The 21,841-nt window shown below is 52.7% G+C and overlaps 3 protein-coding genes and 1 long non-coding RNA gene across 10 annotated transcripts in view; 2 read left to right on the top strand and 2 right to left on the bottom strand.

Annotated features, from left to right (window-relative positions):
* The window catches only part of ADAM17 (ADAM metallopeptidase domain 17), a 53,069-nt gene extending 51,041 nt beyond the window's left edge, over positions 1 to 2,028 (top strand). For all 7 annotated transcript variants that reach the window (XM_082743660.1, XM_082743658.1, XM_082743659.1 and 4 more), the window contains one exon: positions 290 to 2,028. In XM_082743660.1, the coding sequence (XP_082599786.1) occupies positions 290 to 637 (348 nt within the window). In that variant the 3' untranslated portion in view covers positions 638 to 2,028. The remainder of the gene's footprint in view (positions 1 to 289) is intronic.
* Positions 2,017 to 11,692, bottom strand: IAH1 (isoamyl acetate hydrolyzing esterase 1 (putative)). Its single transcript, XM_082743666.1, has 6 exons — positions 11,557 to 11,692; positions 10,282 to 10,334; positions 6,639 to 6,787; positions 5,306 to 5,467; positions 3,665 to 3,786; positions 2,017 to 2,481 (listed from the first exon to the last, which is right to left on the bottom strand). The coding sequence occupies exons 1-6, from the start codon at positions 11,635 to 11,637 to the stop codon at positions 2,299 to 2,301; spliced, it is 750 nt and encodes a 249-aa protein (XP_082599792.1). The 5' UTR covers positions 11,638 to 11,692; the 3' UTR covers positions 2,017 to 2,298.
* Positions 11,693 to 12,360: 668 nt separating this feature from the next.
* Positions 12,361 to 15,829, top strand: LOC309871022. The gene is made up of 2 exons (XR_014314952.1): positions 12,361 to 12,917; positions 13,250 to 15,829. It is a non-coding gene; the product is annotated as an uncharacterized lncRNA (long non-coding RNA).
* The window catches only part of CPSF3 (cleavage and polyadenylation specific factor 3), a 44,141-nt gene continuing 36,370 nt past the window's right edge, over positions 14,071 to 21,841 (bottom strand). The window contains exons 16-18 of the mRNA XM_082743665.1: positions 19,196 to 19,265; positions 16,593 to 16,689; positions 14,071 to 14,533 (exon numbers count right to left, since the gene is read on the bottom strand). Of these exons, the coding sequence (XP_082599791.1) occupies positions 14,432 to 14,533; positions 16,593 to 16,689; positions 19,196 to 19,265 (269 nt within the window). The 3' untranslated portion in view covers positions 14,071 to 14,431. The remainder of the gene's footprint in view (positions 14,534 to 16,592; positions 16,690 to 19,195; positions 19,266 to 21,841) is intronic.

The raw sequence follows: 21,841 nt of genomic DNA, 5'->3' as shown, positions 1-21,841 counted from the left end.
GGCTGAGCGGAGAGGGAGGCTGTACCCGCCCTGGCGCGGACTTAGCTGGTCAGCACTGACCTGGTTTAACGTTTTGACTTTCCCTGTCTTGAGACCCTGACTTGAGGATTGTTTCTTGAGCGCTCTTTTGGGACTCACGTGGCCAGTTGTAGGACACGTGGAAGGTGGGGGAGCCTCACCTCTGGCTTTGTTTAGCGGGAGGGGTCACGGTGCCCGAGGGGACTGCTACGTGTGCGGGACGGGTGGATCTGTGGGACCTGGGTCGGTGTCTGACTCGGGCTCTTCGCAGAACGTGGAGATGCTGAGCAGCATGGACTCCGCCTCGGTGCGCATCATCAAGCCCTTCCCCGCGCCCCAGACGCCCGGCCGCCCGCAGCCCCTGCAGGTCGCCTCCGCGCCGCCGCCCCCCGCCGCCCCCAAACTGGAGCCCCAGAGAATGGACACGATCCAGGAGGACCCCAGTACGGACTCGCACGCGGACGAGGACGGCTTCGAGAAGGACCCCTTCCCCAACAGCGGCACCGCTGCCAAGTCCTTCGAGGACCTCACCGGCCGTCCGGTGACGAGAAGCGAGAAGGCCGCCTCGTTCAGGCTGCAGCGGCAGAACCGAGTGGGCAGCAAGGAGACCGAGTGCTAGGCTGCGGCTCCCGGCGTGGGGCGGCGGCCGGCGCACTGGGGAGCCCCGGGGCCGTGTCGCCGGGGGACGAAGGGACCGCGCAGCGGAGGCCGGTCGCGGGTCTGGACCCGTCACACTCGGGAGTTGCTTGTGTGCCGAGGCCCCTGTCCTTTGGAAGAGGTGAAGTGAATCTGGCTTATTTTGAGGCTTTCAAGTTTTAGTTTTTTTTTTTTTTGGTTTTTAAAATACCCTTCAACCTGTGGTGCAGAAGCAGAAAATACAGCTGGATTAGGTTTATGAATATTTACATTTTTGTAAATTTACCTTTGTATTGAGAACAGCACTGATTAAGATCAGTTTTGGGGGTTTTTTTGTTTTTTGTTTTTTAATACACTGTAATGATCCGCTGACCCTTGGGAGGCATTTAGCAGTTACTTGTGAGGACAACTGGAACACAGAGTTTATTTTTTGCCTTCAGGGAAAGACAAAGGAGAGAAAACGGAGTTACAGGTTCTTTCTAAACCGTGGGTTCTGTCTTTAGGCATTCTCAGAGCCTCCAGCAGGGAGAACCACCCAGCTTCTTCCTCAAGACAGATGTGTGAACACGGTTTCCCAGATTCTGAGGTTAGCACTTTCTAGAATGAGAACAGTCTAGCTTACAAGTAGCCAAACTGAATGTACAGACTCCTGCCAACTGTTTAGGGCCCCAGTTCGCCGGGAAGTTTTATATTTTCTAAGTCTGTCTAGTACCACTGCTGCCCTTAAAACGAGCGCCATTCACAAAACCTGAACGACTTCGAAACGAGAGCGTGGTTTCCTCTTTGCAAACACTAGTGGCCACGAGGTACGTGAGCTGGTTCTCATCAGAGAACAGTGGTCGTGAAAGGCCGAGCTGCTGTGCTGAGCAGGGAGGGCCCGCTGCTTCCCTGGGGCCTGCGGCTTTCTGCCGCCACAGCTGGCTCCTGCACACCCTGGGTGGGGACCGCAGGGGACACTGCGTTACTTCCTGCTTTAGGGCTTCAGGGCTGTGTGCATTTACTTTGTGAAGGATAAAAATCATCAAACTGAACTCTGATTTCCTTAAAATTAAGACTTAAAAGCTCCCCCCGCCCCAGTACTGAAATGAGCTCGCAGCCGACACATTCTAACAGAGATAATTTGTAAATTTTGAGGGCAATTAACTGAACCTGTGACAAATCAAATCTTTTCTTCTAAGGACGTTCATTACGCAGATGCCTGTTACACTAATACTTGAACTGATACCTTGTGGTGTTTGCTGTCTTAACTAGTCGTCATATAGTTTAACTACGCTCCTGGAATCTGATAGGTGAGTGGGTGTATGTGAGAGTGAACGGTTCCCAGCTCCATGTAAGAAAATCGTTTTTTATAAAAATTAAGACTTTTTAAACAAATCTTGTCTTTACTTTTTTTTCCATGTATACAGTTAGCAGGCGACCCAGGGTTGCTTCCGTAGCTGGGCACCGAGGACACTGCCTCAGGCAGCTGTCACAACACAGCACACCGAGGGGCAGAGCTTCCCTAAAAATTCTAAGGCTTTTATTGATCTTGGTGGCAGAGGTTCCGTGTTCCAGGGTCACGAGCACAGATCTGACCACGCATCCTGGGATCTTTGTGGCACTGTCCGCGTCTGTAAGTCACCGGGCAGACTGGCTTTTCTGCGGCTAATGGTCCCCGTCTCCCAGGAGACTCCGTTCCGGCCGGGCTTCCGCTATGTCCCGCCAGTACGGGAGCAGCAAGGGCAGACAGGAGACTCGCTTCTCGATGAGAGGCCAGAGGTGAGAGAACAGAAACTCATTTCCCTTTGGCGACAAGTGCAGCCCGTCGGACAGGTAGGATGAGAAGTCCTGCAAGGGAACAGGGAAGTTAACCGCGGGGGTCCGCTGCTCCCCAGCCCTTCGTGGGCTGCCGGCTCACTGTCCTGTGCACACGGAGCTCCGTGACCCCGCGGGCCGTGCAGTGCACCCTCCCCCCGCCCCGAGCCATTGTTCCGGCTCCTCAGACGGAAGAGGCCGAATGAGCCGACACGGTGCCTTAATGTCAAAACCATGACCTGTTGTTAAGAGAGCTCCGGGCCCGAGGGCCACAGTTTCTGACTCCCCTAGTCCAGGCAGGTTTCCAGGTGGAAGGAACTTGTACCCCCAGGCCCAAGCAAGAGCCGCTGCTCCTGGGGAGCAGGCTTTGCCCAAGCCCACCCCTGTCCCTGCTGGCGCCGGCTGGGCCACAGCTCGCCCAGACCAGCGCTTCCCCAGGCCTCGGTGCCCCCCCCTCCATTTTGGAGATCTCAGGAAAGCCCCCTCCCACCCCACTCTAGAAAATCTCGAAGAACCTTGTAAGAGCCCCCCACGGCAGTGCACGGTTCCCTCCTGGAGCAGGACAGCCGCCCCGGACCTCCTGGATGGACGTTTAACCCAGACGAAGCCAGGACTCCGGCTGCTCCTGGCCTGCGACGCCCCAAGCGGGCCAGGCCCAGCCGAGGTCTGGGAGAGGCCTGGAGGCCCGGTGCTGGGCTCATAAGGGAAACACCCAGCACGGTGGCTGCCGGGTCCTGGTCCTGGGGACACCAGATACGGGGACGCGTCCGACTGCCGTCCTGGGGCTGTACTGCTCTGTGGGGCCAGCTTTCACCTTTGATGGTTGCAAGTGGGCTTTCCGGCTTCAAACAAAAGATTTGGAACCACCTCCCTCCAACTATGAATTTTAGCTCCCCACCCCCGGCCTGCTTAAGTTCATCCTTTTACCTTTTAATGAGTTTTTTAATAGGGGTTGGGGCAGTACAATAATTTGTTGGCCTGCATGTCCTTGAATGTGAACCATTTTTGGCTCATTTCACTCTGTGCTCACTCCTGACTGTCCCGGAGATGGACGCCAGCCGCTGGGTGCAGCCGAGGAACCGGGCTGGGGAAGGGGTTCCCCCGCCAACCCCGGCTTTCTGGTTTAAGTGGTGACAGTGACAAGGGTCGTGCCTACTCAGAACGGGGTCCCGTCTGTGGGCTTGTGCTCACCCTGAGGCCCGAGCCAGCCACGTACCTGAGTGTCTTTCTGCATCAGGGTCCACAGGTCCAGCACGTCGACCCCGCAGTCCTGGGCTACCTGTACACAGGCGCCCGCGTATTCGCCAACAACCGAGTTCAGACGATTTAATTTGCAGCCTGTTGAGAGCGAGTGTGTGGGTGGCTGCTGGCCCTGTGCCAACCCGCTGACCCGGATGCCTCTCTGGGCACGGCCATGGCACGCTCCGACGGCCCCAACTGGGGGAAGATGGTCCCCGCGTGCTGTGCTACCCGACGCGGGACCAAGGACTGTGGGGATGAGGGAGCCATGGCTGGTCCCCACAGGGGAAGCGGACCGGAAGTCAGAGGCAGGAGAGCCCTGCTGCGGCCGTCTGCTTGGCTGGAACGCAGGCCAGAGGTGGCCAGAGGGGGGCCGGAGGCCAGCAAGGGGGATGCCAGGCAGAGACCCCAAGTTGGGGTATGTGAGGAGAGACCCTGGCACTGGTGTGAAGCTCGCTGGGGTTCAGCCAGAGAAGGGAGTGGGGAGGGGCTGTGGACATGTCTGCAGAGGGCTGGGCTATGACTGTGGGGACTGTACAGGCAGCTCCCACCCGCCCTTGCTCCAAGACCACTGTGGCCAGGAAGACGCCTATGGGCCTGTCTTCGGGAGAACTTGCTCGTAGCCTGTGGCTCAAAACCCAGCTGGTGAACCTCTGCGGTCCTCCCAGGCCTCCAGCCGCATTTACAGGAGCCGAACGCGTCTCACAGAGCGAGGCCTACTATGTCCCAGATGCGGACTTTTTTCTGTTCTCAAAAAATGTCACGCCCAGTTTTGGGACCCACGGATGGGTTGCGACCGGCAGTCTGAGAAGCGCTGACGTAGCTCTAACTGGCAGCCTGCTCGTCCAGGCTTAGCACGAACCAGCTCCCAAGCCATGGAGGAGGGCCGCTGGGGGTCCCCACTTCACCCTCCAGAGTGAACGACCTCGATTCAGCCGCTTCTTGGGGCTGCCCTTCAGATGCCGTGGACAGTGGAGGCCCCTTCCTCCCTGTCTGCCCTCTTAGGGTAAACTTGCCCTGTTTACCTCCTTTGGGGAACTTTCTGGACATCTCTAGATTCTGCTTCCACACTGTGAATGACGGTTTCAGTCCGTCCGTCAGACCCCCACTCGCACTGCTGCCCTCCCTACTGCCATAGGCAGGAACCGGATTCCGGTCACTTCTGTGTCCAGAGCACCTGGCCAGGTTCTGACTTAGCACCTAGAGGTACCAAGACGAGCAGCGGTGGGGACAAAGTGCCTCCAGGTGCAGCAGGAGAGCCACACATGGTCCCCTCTACCCCAGGAGGACAATAGCGCCTGCCCGTGCCCACCAGAACGCAGAGCCACCTTGGTCCAGGCGCAGAAGCGGTCCCGCTGCCAAGGGCGGGGGCACAGGCGAGGCAGAAGGAGCCACGTTCACACACAAATGAGCAAAGCAGCGGCTGCGAAGTCCAGAGGCCACCCCGTGTGGGGACATCAGGGTTCAGCGCCGCTGCAGGCTCTTGGCCACGTGTGCATGTGGGCTCCTGCGGGACCAGCTCAGGCCCCGCAGACCCGGCGCAGCCAGAGACCCGTGGCAGCTGTGGCCTGAGCCCGGGACCCCCATCCCCCCGCCGCCACCGCGGCCCGGCGCTCACCCTGCAGCAGGCACTCCTGCTCCCACGCGGCCTCACAGAGCGGGGGCGGCGTGACGAGGACCACGCGGCTCGCGGGCACGCCGGCGGCAGACAGCTGTCGCACCATGGTGTGCAGGTTCGCTGCGTACTCGGCCAGCGGGACGTGCTGCTTGGGGTTCTCGTCTGTTGGGGTGGGGGGACACACACAGACACTGCACACACGCGCCTGCTCCAGGTGACCGCAGTGAAGGTGGAGATGGGGTCACAGATCCCGGGACTCCTGACATTGCTGGTTTGGCACAAGGACAGAAACCAGGCCGGTGTGGGCGGCTCTTCACGCCGCGGACCCCCAGACCCCCGAAGCCCTGGCTGGGGGCCCTGCTCAGCCTCTCCGCGCTCACATCTCACGGGTCACACGAGGGGGAGAACCGGGTCCCCCCATAGGGACCGTGGAAACGACCTTCACGAGGCGCGTGGCGCACCGGAGCCGGGGCCGCGCGCTCACTGGACACGCGGCCACTGTGGAGTCCACTGTTTGGGCCGTGCAGGCTCCCCGCCGACCCGGCTCCCGTGCAGTGTGCGGGGACTCTCACGGGCCCCCAGCAGGCCACACGTGGGTGCAGTGACAGGAGCAAACCCAAGCACCCGTGGTTCCCCCACGCAGAGCTCCCCGGCGGCTGCCGGATGCTGCGAAGCGCTTCGTGTTGACCCAAGCGCCTCCAAACACAGAGAGGACACGGAGCGCGCGGAGCCACCCTGTTCTCCTCTCATGGAACACGGGGGCACTTATGTGTCCGTGAGTGGCCCTCAAACACGGTCGGCTGCTGGGGGACCAGCTCGGCGTGGCCACTTCGCCACGCGACTCCCCCGCGTTCACTGCTGGGGAGGCTCCTACGGGTGTCGCGGCCGCCTGGCCGCCGGAGTGTCAGGCTGCATTTCTAGGTAGCGGAAGTCCTTTGACGCATGCCGCCAGTATCTTTCCAGAAAGATCCCAAGTTTCCCCACCAGTTCCGTAAGCGTGTGCCCATCTCACTCCACACTCGGCAGCTCCAAGTATGAGAGCTTTGGAAATCCCTTCCAGGGCACCTGGGGGACCCAGTCCGTTAAGCATCTGCCTTCGCCTCAGGTCATGGTTCTGGGGTCAAGCTCCACGTTGGGCTCCCTGCTTCATGCAGAGCCTGCTTTTCCCTCTGCCCCTCACCCCACTTGTGCTCTCTCCCACATAAATAAAATATTAAAAAAAAAAAATCTCCCTCTCTGACCCCGCCCCCCCAGACGTGCGTGCTCACACACATGCACTTTCTCAACACAAAATAGCTAAAAATTAATTAGAAAACCCTAAGAATGCCTTTACCTTTCAGCGCACTGTCATTGGCACCAAAGAAAATTGTAACTGCTGCTGGGCTGTCCAGACTGTTCCCTTTCGTGATTAATCTTGGAAGAATGATTTTGGCCCATCGGGTATTATAACCTGAAAATCCGCGATTCAGAACATCACATTTTCTGAAATGAAGAATTTAAAAAATGAATTGTGGGCAAAGAACAGTTTCTAGCGCCTCTGCAATGAGCCCCCAGTATGCACCCTCCAGGCCGTGGCACCTGCTGATGTCCCGTGGCTCTGAGCGGCTTTCACTTTTTAAAACTTTAAGTCCCCTCAACACCCAACGCAGGCTCAAACTCATGACCTCGAGATCAAGAGTTGCAGGCTCTCTGGACTGAGCCGGCCGGGTGCTCAGAGCAGTCATGTTGTCGAACGTGGCATCCTTAAGTCTTTCCAGAATCTAGGTTGTCTTTCCTTGACGAGAAGGGTGATAAGTAACAGCAAAGGGGCCAAGCATCTTATCTGCTGACTCGCAGACTCATGTCGGGGGTGGGGAGGGAGGTCCTGTCACCGGGAGGTCACAGCAGACTGGTGTCAATCTGAGCAATCCTGGGCAGAAAGTCAAAAGCTGGGGCTTGAGGCTAACAGTGGTTATTTGGGGACATCATATATAGATTTCTGGGACTTTTTTACAGACTATTTTTTGAGAGTCATTTTAGGGGTGCGGCAAATGCAAAGGAACAGAGTTCCTGCACACTCCTGCCCCCCATATGCACAGGCCCCCCTCACCCCCTGGTGGCACAGTTGTTGAAAGTGATAGACCTACATGGACACATCATCATTGGTGTCCCCCCCCCCACCCCGTGGTCTTGAGTCAATAATTTTAATATATATACTTTTATGTACATGCCTGTAGTGTTTGTTTTGCTTCCTTAAAGACATGGTTTGGGGGCACCTGGGTGGCTCAGTGGGTTGAAGCGTCTGCCTTTGGCTCAGGTCATGGTCCCCAGGGTCCTGGGATCAAGCCTGGCATAGGGCTCTCTGCTCAGCAGGGAGCCTGCTTCCCTTCCCCTCTCTCTGCCTGCCTCTCTCCCTACTTGTGATCTCTGTCAGTTAAATAAATAAAATCTTAAAAAAAAAAAAAAGCAAACAGCAGGAGCTTTAATAAACTGAAAAAGCTGAGTTTATTCTAACTCCTCCAAATACTTCAAGTGTTTTTGGTTAAAGAAATACTGACATACGGCTAAAGAACCCAATGAAAATATATCAGTAAAATTTAAAAGGATTTAAACAGATTTAAGAATTATTAGAATGCTTAACGCTAAAACACAGACGATGTCCCTGTGGGACACGATGATGTACTTGAGTTCCTGCTCTCCATGCAGCCAGCGCACGGACGGGCACTCACAGTAGCGCCTAATTTAACTGTACAGCTTGGAAACTGGGTTACATTTAACACTGAATCAGTCCACCTGAAACTAACATAACAGTGTATGTTAATTACACTTCAAAAAAACCACCAAACCAGCCGTGAATCAGTTCAGGGCTGTGCAAGCGGCTGAAGCAGACACTGAAAATTCACCCCGAGGCGCCTGGGTGGCTCAGTGGGTGGAGCTTCTGACTCTTGGTTTCCACTCAGGTCCGGATCTTGGGGTTGAGATCCACCGCCCCCCTCCTCCCTCCCCTGCACTCCGCGGGGAGTCTGCCTGTGCCTCTCTCTGCCCCCTCCCCCATCCACTCATTTTTTTTCTCTCTTCCTCTGAAATCCTTAAAAAGAAAATTCACCCTAACGGCTTGCATAGCTAAAGATGGAAATGCCCACCTAAGTGCCAGTGGTTTGGGTGGACCAGAAAGAACGCGGTTCTGACGCTAAAAAGGGAGGGGGGAGTGGAACTGCCTGGCCTCTCACCCCCGCAGCCCCCCATACCTGTCAGCACCAACCATAGCCCCCCGGTTCCCCCGGTGGACCCAGGGAAAGTACAGGGGCCCCCTACGCCTGGGTTCTGCTGCCCCACTGTGGCATTTTAGTTTCTAATACTCCAGTGAACAGGGCCGGGGTGCGCATGCCCAGCAGAGGCGGGCACTCCAGGCAGGGGTGGGGTGGCGGCGGCGGGTGTGGAGCCCAAAGGGGTAAGAGTTCACTGAGGTGCAGCCTCTCCGTGGGCTCAGCCAGCAGCCACGCCGCCCCGCGGGCCTCAACAGGATGCTTGTCCGCAGTCGGGAGGCAACAGGCCAGACCACACACGGTCTCCGACTGTCTTTTCTTGTAATTGCTCTCAATTCTGAAAAATAACTTCTGAGTGGTCTTCTAGCAAGCATAGGTGTAAACTATCAATTCTCACAGGATTTTAGTACTAAAATTAGTCACTAGGAAACATTTGGTTTCCTGGTAAAAATTATGTGTTGGTAAAACATTTGAGATGCGCTTTCCAGGCTACTTGAGTTATTTAGCTTTTCAGAAAAGGTTAATAGGCCAATTAAACAGTTATGGGATTACTAAATGTAAAAGCTACTATTTAGTGAGCACTGCCAAGTCCCAGGTGCCCAAGCGAGCTCACATTAGCATTTCCAATAAGAAAGCAGGTGACCTTGTCTCCGGAGGCTCAGGACCCAGGGCTCAGGAGCCACACCACCTGCCACTTCTTAGCTGTGAGTGACCTTGTTAAAACCCTCTCCATCCCAGGGTGGTTATAAAGATTCAATGAGTTAATGCACATGAAGCATTTTAGTTTCTGGCACTTGGTAAGCACTCAGTAAAACTTAGCAATTATAACTCTCCCATTTTACAAAAGGGAAAACTGAGTGATAATTCCATGTTTCTAGATTAAGCCCACTTAAATAGGGTGGAACTTGGGAACAGAAAAAGTTGGGAAGGTCAATTTTTTCATTTCTTGTTTAGGGCATAAAAATGAAGGAGAAAGTGAAGACATTTTAAAACACATTTCACATTTGGAAATAAAATACATTTTCATGGTATATTAATTATACTGGTGAAAATTTTCAAATATTAATAAACTGGTAGTACATCCTGCTTATTTCTTCTAAAGGAGAAGACAAAACTCCGATCTGATCAGTGGACCGATATTCTAAATAGTTGTGTTTAGTGTTTTAAATGTGGAAAATATTTCTAAGTATTTTTTAACCTCCTGAATTGGGGCAGTGTTCCCTGTTTGATGACTTCCTTAGCACAAGCTTACACTACGTCTGGCAAACAGAATGCCAAGATCATTACTATTTCTGACCTATTTTATAAAGAGAATCTGGGGGGACAAAATCCTCTACCCAAAAATGACTCTAACTTTGGTTTATGAATATACTTTGCTTTCTTTCAGTTGAATTCCTCACTACTTGTTTAAATCATACCCCACCCACAGTAATAATTGAAAAAGAACTTGTCTTCTTCAGATGGTCAATAACTGTGTTTGGCTCCAAACCCCCAGTATCTTTTCTACAACTTTTAGGGTTTGATTTCATATCCACAAAACTTCTGCTGAACCCCGAGCACCTGCCCTTCCCCCTTCCCTTCCCCAACCCTGTATATACTAACCAGGAAAGGCCTGCAAAGACAAAGGAGGGATTTACCGTTTGAAACGCTATCATTCACGCTCTCTTCTGGGATGCAGCTACAGCTTTCCATCAATAAACACTCGATTATCAATCTAGAAACTATTCTCACCTGACCAGCTTGTCAGCCAGTGATGCTCCCCATCCACCCTGCTGGAAAGAAAACTGAAAAAGGAAAAGTCCATTACTACTTATGGATGTAATTGGCACATGTTAGAAAGGGATATTTTGGTCAGCAGCTCCTTTTGTTTTCCTCTCCTCCTCCCAGACTTTCTGTCCCTATCAACTGCATCTGAGACCGTCGTCTGCATTTTATTGAGAACTAACATTGGTCATTTTTACCTAGAAAAGCTACTTAAAATTATGTATGAGAGAAAAAATCGATTGTATGTTCAGTTAAGAAAGAGGGTCCAGGCTGAACTGCATTTCCGTAATCGAAAAGAATCAGGAAGTTAATCACAGAACTCGGGGTGAACCTTTTTTAAACATACATTCTTATAAATCTGGAGAACCCTTATTGCTCTATTTGCCTAAAAAGTGGTACATACACAGGAAAGTGGTTGAGGAAGTCATATTTGAAGAGCCAAATAAGGAAAAAAAAAAAAAAAGCCGCCGCGGGAGTCATTTTTGAAAGCGTCCTTCCTGCCCGCAGTAGAACGTGTCCTTTTCCTTAACCGGACGGGGTGAAAACGGGGTCCGCCCCGTTACTCCGGAGACGCTGTAGTCCTCCCCAGCTTGCTCCGCCAGAGGAAGCAGAGGCGAACCTGGCTCCAAGTGTTTTCTGCGAGGAACGGGCTGCACGAAACCTCAGCAGGGGACCCAGGCGCCCCCGCGCCCCCGCAGGGAAGCTGCGCGCAGGACACAGAGCGCGGTCCCCAAAAGACAGACTCTAAGGTGAGCACAAGGCGCCCCTCCTCGGACCGGGTCTCCGACTATCCCGAAACCTGACGCAAAGCAGCGACCTCGGACTTTGACACTCCGAGGCGCGGCGGGGGCGAGTCCCCGCACCTCCCCCCGCCCGAAAAACAGGCTCAACCGAACGGCCGTGCAGGTCCCGCGCCACCCGCCCCGGCATCTCGAAGGCGGGGGCAACCAGAAAGGGGACCGCTGCCGGGGCCCCGAAGGCGCGCTGGAGGCGGCGGCTGCAGGAGGCTGCAGGCGTCCCCGGGCGGATCCCGGCCCGGGGGCGCTCCGCCTTCCGGGCAGCCCGTGCGGGGGAAGCGGGGTGCGGGGAAGCGGGGTGCGGGGAGGCGGCCTCGCTAGCCGCGGGGCAGACGGCAGGACGGGGGCCCGGTGCGGAGCTGCCCGGCCCGCCGCTCTCTCAGCGGGGCAGGGCGCGGCCGTGGGCGCCCGAGGGACCCGCCACGTGAGGACCGAGCGGCGGTACCTGGGTGATGGAGTCTCCGAAGAGCAACACCCGCGGCCAGGCCAGAGAAGCCCCGCCGCTCGCCGCCTCGCACAGCGCCATATTGCCGCCAGCCGAGAGACGGCGCCGGGCCGGATATCCGGGGCGGGGCGAGCGGCCGGGGGCGGGGCCGCGCGCGGGGCTCCGTCGCGGTAGCGTCGCCCGCGGGGTGACTGCCCTCGGGGCTCCCGGGGCAGCACGGACTGAACCCCTTTGGCGACCGGCCGTGCGCTGGCCGTTGCCCCGTGGGACGCTCGTTTTTGTCCGTTTCCCAGTCGGACTCGCTGCTCGTCGTTCGTCCTGTCAGGCGCGGGGCGCCCGCAGCCCTCTGCCCCCGGGAGCGCGCAGACCCTCCGGGCGGGGCGGCCTGGGCCCGCACCTGCCCGCGCCCCGGCGGGGGGCCCGAAGGGGGCGTGGCCTGGCGCCGCCCCCCGAGCCAGCGCCGACCCCACGCGGGGCCGGAGGTTTCCGCCAAAGGCCCGCGTGTGGAGACCGTGGGGAAGTGCTTCCGAGGGGCGCGGCCACCGCACGGCCGCCGCGTTCAGTGAACGGACTCGAGCATTTATCGAGGTTTTGACCTTAAAGAACAGCTTGAGACGTCTGTAGAAGGCGGACCGGTCAAGGACGAAGATGGGGTTTGCAGGAGCGGGGAGACATGAGGGAAGGGGGGCCGCAGCCGACGAGCAGGGTGAAGGGCAGAAGCATCTACGATCACTAGGAACCGGGTTCTTGCTGAAGGCGGGCCGGGGCAAGATGGGGGGCGGGGGATTTGAGCAGGTGCCCGGCCGGACGCCCGAGGGGCCAAGGACCGAGCCACGGGGCGGGTGGGGTCGGCGGCGGCTACTTCGAAGACCCCCAGGAGCTCCAGGGCTCGAGTGTGCTCAGAGCCCTTGTCGCCCCAGCTGCGGCCCGCAGGACGACGGCCGCCGCTAGAAAACGAGCCAGAAGCCTGTTCTGAAACACCTGAGCACGGAGAACCCGGCGGGCACGCGCCGCGGCGCCCCGCAGACCTACCGCGCCGCGGCTGGGGCGTGCGGGGCGCCTGGCGGGAGCCGGAGAGGCGGGAGGCGCGACGCACAGCCTCAAGTCTCCGCGCCAGCAGCTCCCCATCTTCCACTAGAATCGTGGGGAGCTTCCGAATGTGCTCGGAGAGGACCCTCACTCCGGACCAACGAACTTGACGTCCGATGCCGCGAGGTGCGCCTCCGTCAGTTTTTACTGCCCGCAGGCGACTCCCGCAGGTAGCCAAGGTTGAGAACAGCTGGCTTAGCTAAGGCGTTTGGACTTGACCCTAAGGACAGCGAAGCTCTGGCGGGCCTTCAGCAGGGAGGGCTTGAGAGCAGGTGCGTGTGTTTCCGGAGTCCAACGGAGGGTGTGTGTGTGTGTGTGTGCGCGCGCGTGTGCTGTGGCTGTGTGTGTGTGTGTGTGTGTGTGTGTGCGTGCGCGCGCGTGCTGTGGCAGGAACCGGAGGGGCCAGGCTGACTGGGACTCGGAGCCACCTTGAGAAGACGAGGGGAGACTTGAGCAGTTTAGAATCCTTAAATCGGTCACCTCAGGGAGAGGGACTAGGGGGAAAGGCACATTCCCTTTTTACTGTACATATTCTGTCTTATTAAGATACATAGTTTTTTTTTTTTTTAAATTAAAATCTCTCGTTTTAAATCTCTCAAAACAGGGGCGCTGGCGAGGCTCTGTTGGTTGAGTGCCTGACTCTGGATTTCGGCTTAGGTCGTGAGATCGAGCCCCGCTTTGCACTCCGTGGTGGGCAGCGGTCTGCTTGGGATTCTCTCCCTCTCCCTCTGCCCCTCTTGCTGGTTCTCTTGCTTTCTGTAAACTAAAATCTTTTTTAAAAGTCTATCATAGCAAAATCTTAGGTGACACAAAAGGTGACCCTTAGAGCTTTGGTTTGGGCCAGAGACAAAAGTAGGGTATCTTACAGAAATAAATAATTAAAGTAAAATTTCGGATTTGTGCACTCAAGCTTGTCACAGCAATGCAGAGAAGGAGCGCTTGGTGGCTGCAAGTCACTAACAGGGTCAGTGGAATTTAGAGACTGTGGCGAAGACCTTCAGCTTGATGGTGCGTGTGACCGACTCTCAAGGTGGGCGTGAAGGTGAGGGCAAGCTTCCGCGCGTGCTCGCTCCCTGACAGGGCAGTCAGACCTGTGCGTGTAAGCGGACCCCAAGGAACACCCCGACTGACTTGCTCCCACAGCACACCGCCCCCCACACTCCTGTGTCCAGTTATCACAAGTCTGAATTACAGGCGCTTCAGGAAACTGGCCTAGTGATTTAATTTATACACAGAGCAATTCCACAACTCACACCTGAATCCCCTGGAGCTTGAGGCATAAAAATAATAGCCTGAGTATTTCTGAATTGCATGTGTAGATACTACACAAAGAAAGTATCACTGAATCCCAAAAGCCTTAATTTTTCAAATGTAAAAATTAAGGAATTTGCCAAGAGTATCAGGAAGGAAGAAACCGAAAGGCACTTGAGTGATAATCTCTATTCCCACTCAGAATACAAAATTGAAAATACAAGCCATCATGCGTTTTCTTAAAAAGGACACCAAGACATTCTGATTGGGCTGCTACAAGCAGATCTGGAAGGTTTCACTGGCAGCAGCACACGTGCCTAGAAGCAGAATCAAATTCTAAAATAATAGTTTATTCAGTAGTTCTGGAATAACGGACACATTAGTTGCTAATTTAGTAGCACTCCAGCTGCTGGAATTGAGGCTATTCGAGATCACAGGTAACTAGGCTACTCCCAAGAAACTCATGTATTTTAAGTAACAGAAGTGGAGTCAAGCGTTAAGAAAAAGCATTCTGGGATCCGGAGCCGTCTGGTCGTCAGTGAGCGGGGGTGAGCGCCTCGTAGAGCCTCCGCGCCGCCAGCTCCACCATTTCCCGCAGCGACTCGTCGTCCTCGCTTCCTTCCTCGCAGTCCACCGTCTGCAAACGAAAGCACAAACGGCCCCTTCGCCCTAAGTGTCTCCCAGGGCTACGTGGAAGACAGGCTGATCCTCTTCAAGAATCCTCTCCCCACAGGGTGGGGGTCACAGAGGCCTGGCCCTGGGGGACCCCAAGCTGCGGCCCTCGGGCCTGCAGGCCTGCGCCACACACGTATCCCCGACAGCACCATCACCGGTCTAATTAGGGACGCACTTTGGGAAAAGGAATAAATGGACAATCTATATGTACTTCAAAGCACATACTCTGACCCAGTAAATCACACTAGGAACTCAGTCTGTGTAACACAAATCACTTAGCAAGCGATGGGTGTCCTCGCACTCAACATTTGCTATTAAATCTGATTTAGACCAATAATCTAGTTATTTCCCAGCTACAAAACACTATATGCTGTTTAAAATTTTTTTTTTATCATACTGTAAATACTGCTCATATAACAACTTAGGGAAGAAAAAAATAATACCCTTAATTCTAGAACCTACTAACTCCTGTGAACATGTCCGTGTATAACCTTCTAGACTTTGAGCTACACATACGTATTTCTTTAAAACCAAAATAGGGCAATTTATCATACTTGCGATCTAACTTCTCTTGGCCCTCACTAATGCCGGGGGACAACTGTGCCCGTCAGTGATGCATACTGCCGCCTTCCCGACAGCTGGCTGTATGGGCCTGTGTCAAGGTGTACAACATACACATAATCTGTTTATTCAGTGAGTTACTGTCTCATACTCTTGCACAATCTGGTCTCTTGCAGTTTTGTCGCTATTATAATCGATGCTAGAGTAGAAACCCACGTACATATATCTTTGCTCCAATTATTTTATCATTAACTTGCCTATTCGATTTTACCTAGTGAGTGGAATTGTGGGTAAAGGTATTTACTTTTCTGGGCCTTTCCAGGCATTTCACCAAACTCCCCTGCAGAAAGAACACGCCACCTCATTTACAGTCCCCTCCCCGCCCCAAAATGCCCTGAGAATAAATGGCCCGGTTTTCCCCGGCGCCAGGTCCCCGCACTCTGGTTCATCTGGGTCTGCGTGATGAGCAACAGTGAGGCGGTGGCCTTTGATCAGTATTTCCTCTAATTATCAGTGGATTGAGCTGAACATTGGCTTTGTGTGCTTGCTGGCTGTCCAGATTTCTTCCCTAGTGAACCACTTGGTTATGTTCTTAGCATATTTGTCTAGTGGGATAAAATCAACTAGTATCTCCTCAAAGAATATAAAAGAAATTTAAAACCTATGTTATTTAGTAGAACTGTTTGAATCTTCAAAATCAAGCCTGAGAGATATACATATTCATTTATGCTTAAATAATGATGCAGGGTTTGTAGTGTGAGAACAGGGCAGGCCCCACGATCCTAAACCCTGCCGTCTGGAAAAGGTACTTGGACCTTGCTGGTAAAGCCAGGAACAGCTTTTCGGAAAAAATCTGGAATCAACCGGAAACCAAACAAGAGAAAGGCTGCGGCGGACTGAGGCCTCTCGTGGAAAAGGGAAACGATAGAAAGTGCACATGGAGACGCCCGCGCAGACGGGGAAGGGGCAAGAACGTGCGGCGCCCGGCTGGCTCAGTCAGCAGAGCAGCCGACTCTTGATCTTGGGGTCATGAGTTCAAGTCCCACACTAGGTGTAGAGATTAATAAAAAAATAAATAAGCTTAAAAAGCAGGATTTGGGGCGCCTGGGGGGTCTCAGTGGGTTAAGCCTCTGCCTTCAGCTCAGGCCACGCCCCCAGGGTCCTGGGACCGAGCCCCCACATCAGGCTCTCTGCTCAGCGGGGAGCCTGCTTCCTCCTCCCTCTGTCTACTTGTGATCTCTGTCAAATAAATTAATTAAAAAAAAAAACAAAACGCAGGGCTGTGTAACTTCACATATAATAACAAAGAGCCTGTAAAGAGCAAATGTAGGGGGAAAAAGCAAAGCTGGAAGGAAATGTCAAAACGCTAAAGTGAGCTGTCGGATGGGAGACCAGAGATTACTTCTGTTTTCACTTTCTCTTCCAAGTGCCCTGAAATGTGGGAAGAAGCGGCTACATACCCGAGTCTCCAAGTTGATATTAGCAGTTTTCCCATCCACTGTGACACTGAGGACAGAACCATCTTTCACACTTACACAGTCTTCTCCAAATATGTCCCTAAGGTAAACAAAGACGCCAGATTAGTGCAGATGCATTAACATGTAAGTCAAGTACATTTTTATGTCCTGGGGGAAAAGTGATATTGAAGACGGCCCTTGTTCTTTAGTAGAATATGTCTACCTGTTCCTGAGATGTACTTAATTTAAATTTGCTTATTAATTTTATAAAATGGGTAAAATACACAGCTGTCATTAAGACTGCTTTCTTCAGGGGCACCTGGCTGGCTCAGTCGGTAGAACATGTGATTCTTCATCTCAGGGCCAGGAGTTCGAGCCCCACGCTGGGCCAAGAGCTTACTTTAAAAAAACCAAATAAAACAAAAAAAACGTTGTTCAGCTGGCCTTATGCATGCACTTCATACAAACAATCTGAACTTACAGTAACTTACTGAGAAGCCCCGTCCACGCAGGAGGAAAACAAGACACAGGGAGCCCCTGCGAACAGCCAGAGGCCGTGGGGCTGGTGCTGAAATCCGGGTATCGCCACTGAAAGGACTCAGGCCACGCTGTCTGCCCCCCCCTGGATGGATTTCAAATGCCTCTTTTGAGTTAAACTCTTTTCACTGAGCATCTGCTATGTGCCGTCTTCTCGGGGATGGACGTCACTAAGACCCTGCGCCTGTCACCGAGGAGCTAGAGTTTAAGCACTAATTTCCACATCCGTCCCCGTCAGGTACACAGGCACCTGCCACCGGCGTCCAGGCAGCAGGCTGGGCACAGGCCGGGAAGGGCAGCCCGCAAAGCCGACAAGGCAGCCGGTCAGCCCCCGATGGGCCCTCGCTGTCCACGTGGAGGTCCACTGGGCCGCGGGGAGGGCCGGCCAGCCTCCTGCTCTCTCAGGTAATAACGGTAATCAGTTAACGGCAATCTGAGTAAAACTGACTGGGGAACCTAGTTACTAAGGAAAAATGCTGTATTTTAACCAGAACTATATTCAAAAGGTAGGGAAAAATATTTCATGTTCATGTAATCAATTATTGGTTTGTTTAAAGAAACCAATAAACGTATTCCTATACAATCCTAAGTCCTAAGGATTTAAACAACTGGAGTTTTTATTTTATTTTTTAATTTTCTAAAGATTTTATTTATTTATTTGACAGAGAGAGAGACAGAGATCATAAGCAGGCCGAGAGGCAGGGGGAAGCAGGCTCCCCACAGAGCAGAGAACCTGATGCAGGGTTCGATCCCAGGACTCTGAGATCATGACCCGAGCCAAAGGGAGAGGCCTAACCCACTGAGCCACCCAGGGGGCCCTAAAGAACTAGAGTTTTTAGATTATGATCGACTTGGGAGATTAAGTACGCTGGTATGGCACGTTCAGGAGGTCAATGTAAGCTTTAGCTCTTTAGTCCACATTCCTGTTTGTCACAGTTCGAGGCTGTGAGTGGAAGTGTGAGGAAGACGGCCGGGGCGGTGGGTCTGGGCGGGGCGGTGGGTCTGGGCCGGGGCAGTGGGTCTGGGCAAGCAAGCCCTGGGAGCTGCTTTCCGGTCTGTACGACGGAGAGGCTTTTCAAAATCAAAATGGCAGCAGCAAGAACATTTTTCTGAAGCCGTGTGGTAGCTTCTTCTAGCAAGGTCACCCTTGAAAGCCTGTCCATTTTTTAAAAGCTGCTAACTGGCTGCCTTAAAAGATTGTCGGTGAGGAATCTGGCAGAAAGAACAGAAATGTTAACGCCAAACCTCCAAACATACAGAGCACCTTCTTTTTTTAAGATGTCTAGTCAGGTAATTCTCAATTTAAAAAATAGAGGCAGTTAGTGAAAGTGGAAAAAAGTAGAAGCAGTCACTTATTCAATAAGAATGAGAGATACTATGTTCAAGGAACTGTGCTAGATGTGGAAATTATAAAATTAAATTCAAATCTTTTAATTTTCCTTTTCTTGGCATAATATATAGCTTAAATGGTGGTTATCCCCTATGATGCAAATCATTATTTTACCTGGGTAAAAAACCCCAAGTCAATATTTGAAAGTTTTTTTATTTTAAGGAGGCTCCACACCCATTGTGGGGTTTGAACTCATGCCCTGATTGAGCCAGCCAGGAGCCCCCCAAAATCAGTCTTAAAGAGTACTACATATCTGGTATTTAGAAAAATACTGAGTTTAAAGGTAATTCATAGTTTGCAGACTTATTATCTGAGATGAGTCCAGAAGAAAACCACTCTTCATGCAGAACTGACACTTGAGGAAAATATATATGTAGTAATTCTTAAGGGCACAGTAACACCAGGCGAAGAGTTCAGTACTTGTCCTCAGTAAAGATGGGTGAATCGTGGTAGACTATGCCAGAAATGGCTAAGCAAGGTCACAGGTACTTGGGACTAACTAAAGTGTTTGCTGGAAGGATGTGGCTCAAACCACTTTATGGACACAGACACAGACCCCCAGAGCAGCTAAGTGACCTGCCCAAGCTTCACCGCCATCGGTGAGCCAGAACCCAGTCCCGGCCTCCCCCTACCCCCACCCTCGCCACCCCTGGGGGGCAGTCATGGGGACAACACTTACTGCAGCATGATCTCCAGCCTCTTGCTATAAACGTGCATTTCTAATTTTTTGGAAACCTTCTGCACCACACCTGGGGGAAAGAAAGCCACAGAGTTCAATTTCCAAATTCTTACTGAGATGCGTTCCTGAGTGGATGATCAGAACACAGACCGCCGCGGAGAAGGGAAGGCGGCCACCGTGGGATCCTTGCAGGGACAAACAGACCACCTTCTGGAGGCAAACCGCCGTTTTCTTCGCTTCGTCTTTTGTTCTTGTTAAAAACAGAACCACAAGATGACATTTATTTTTGTAATGTTACATTTTACACTTTATTTGCAATGTTCCTCAAAACTTCTCTATCTCATTTTTGAGCGGAAGAGAACTTGTAATTCAGGATTCCCAGGGGCATGTCTGGGCTCTCCAGAGCTTCTGTCTTACCTACAACACGGTTTAACTTTTGCATTCTCCTCTATGTAACGCACCTCTAGTGATTTTAATAAGAGTACTGTTTAACACCATGCCCCAGATAGATTACTTAGCTTCCCACCCCCAAACACAGGAAGCTGAGAGTTCAGGAAGGGGAAGTGGAGTTTCAAGTGTGCCCCCGGGACATCAGGAAGTGCCTCCCCGCCCATCACCAGCAGCAAAACTGTGCAGAACTGTCTGGCAGGTCCTCTGTTAGCATGTGACCTAGCATCTCTACTCCCACATGCAGACTAAAAGAACTGAAAACACGTTAACACAAAAACACGTACGCGAATGCTGAGAGCAACGTTATCCATGACAGCCACATGGGAGAAACAAGCCGCGTGTCTATCAACTAAGGAAAGGAGAAACAAACTGTGGTACGTCTACACAATGGAAAATTACGTTGCCACGAAAAGGAATGAAGTCCTGAGTCATCCCACAACAAGGATGAAACTTGGAAGCGTTACGCACAGTGAAAGATGCCAGTCATAAAACCCCACGTATTACAATTCCATTTTTATGGAAGGTCCAGAAGAGAGAAAGTCATAGAGAAAGTGGGAGGGAAAAAAAAGTAAGCAGATTGGTCGCTCTCTTGACTGGGGGCTTACAGCTAAAGAACACGACGTTTCTTTGTGGAGTGATGTTGACTGTTTCAGGTTGATCGCAGGGAACCTACCCTGTGGGAAAGAGCCAGGCTGTCATTTCTCCTCAATTATTCTGTTGACTACAGGTACTCTGATTGCTTTTAATTCATGATGTTTTTCCTTCTTTTTTAAAAATGCAGATCTTAGTGGCATAGGACATATCAGTTTCAGGTATACAACATAATGATCTGATATCTGTATATACAGCAAAATGATCACATGCGCAGTTAACCATCCATCACAACACAGTGTTGCGGCAGAAAGGTTTTTTTCCTTCTGTTGAAATAGTCTGAGTTTTAACTGAATATACAATGAACCAGATACCAGCCAAGAAAGCTACATAATACAACTTCATGTTTTAACTGTAATCATTAATTCTATTAAGTATTAAACAAGCATTTAACTGACATGTAAAATCTCATAAAATACACTAAAAACATCAAAGTTATGAAACTCCTGGAAGGAACTTTCCAAACACATTGCTCATGCCTGCCTATCTGCTTATTTACCACTGATCTTTGCAACACACTCCTGAGATCCGCACGATCGGAAGCGGACTGCGTGAAATCAGACAGTTGCTATGCGCGCCTGCCCAGCGGGGGTGCAGGTCAGCACCCAGACGTGCTGAAAACAGGCGCAGGGCCAAACAGAAGGACGTAATGCAACAGAAGAACATAAAAGAACCCATTTAGAAACTGCTTCAGCTTGGCTGTGTGTCCTTGACGAGAACAAGGGAATACGGAAATTGAAACTGGGGCTAAACACACACACAGGGACAAACACAACTTGTGTTTCCAGAGTCTGGACCCAAGTCTTGGCAGGATGAGAAAGGAAAGGGGAAAGGATGCTCGCAAAGCAGACTCGGCCCGGTCGCAGAGCGCGTCTCTAGAAGGGACCCAGCCGAGCTCCGAACGCAGCCCGATCGCATCTGAGGCTGGTGAGCCCCGCGGTCTCTGCTGTAAGCAGCCGGCTCGGCTCCGCTCGCGGGACAGCAGCGGCAGGCGCGACACACACATCACCGTCTTCCCATAGGACTTTACAAGGCGGGGAGGGCTGGACTTGGCTTGTGGGCGCGGGTTGCCGACTCTGTTCTAGGAGTTCAAAGACCGAGTCTGGATGGGAGAAAGTTCGTTACACAACAAGTGTATGTGATGACCGTGCTCCACTCCCTCACATGCGGCAAAAGGAAAGGGAGTGTGTCAGCCTCGTGCTGTTTTTCATCTTCTGTAGAAGCAAGTTCTACTTATTAAAAACCCTGTCACGTCGTCCCACGGGTGACAGCTTTCCAGGCTCATGTAGCGTGAACACTCCTCGGGTCACTGTCTCCCCTCTTTCAAATTCATCTCGTCTGCTCTCTCTCGCCCTCTGTATCTGACCCAGCAGGAAAGACTGCGGGCTCGACCTTCCACCTAGCTCCAGAACCCAAATACTCTTGGCCAGCCCCTCGCCCGCCCCGCCACGAGCGCCCCGGGATGAAATGCCTGCCTCCTTACTCGCCCTCCCAGTCTCTTAACGAACGCCAGCCTAATCCTTTAAAAACCTTACAACGCAACCC

This window comes from Mustela nivalis (assembly GCF_964662115.1).
Source record: "Mustela nivalis genome assembly, chromosome: 8".
NCBI lineage: Eukaryota > Metazoa > Chordata > Mammalia > Carnivora > Mustelidae > Mustela > Mustela nivalis.
The sequence above is the reverse complement of the archived record's forward strand: the minus strand, read 5'-3'. Positions and strand labels throughout refer to the sequence as shown.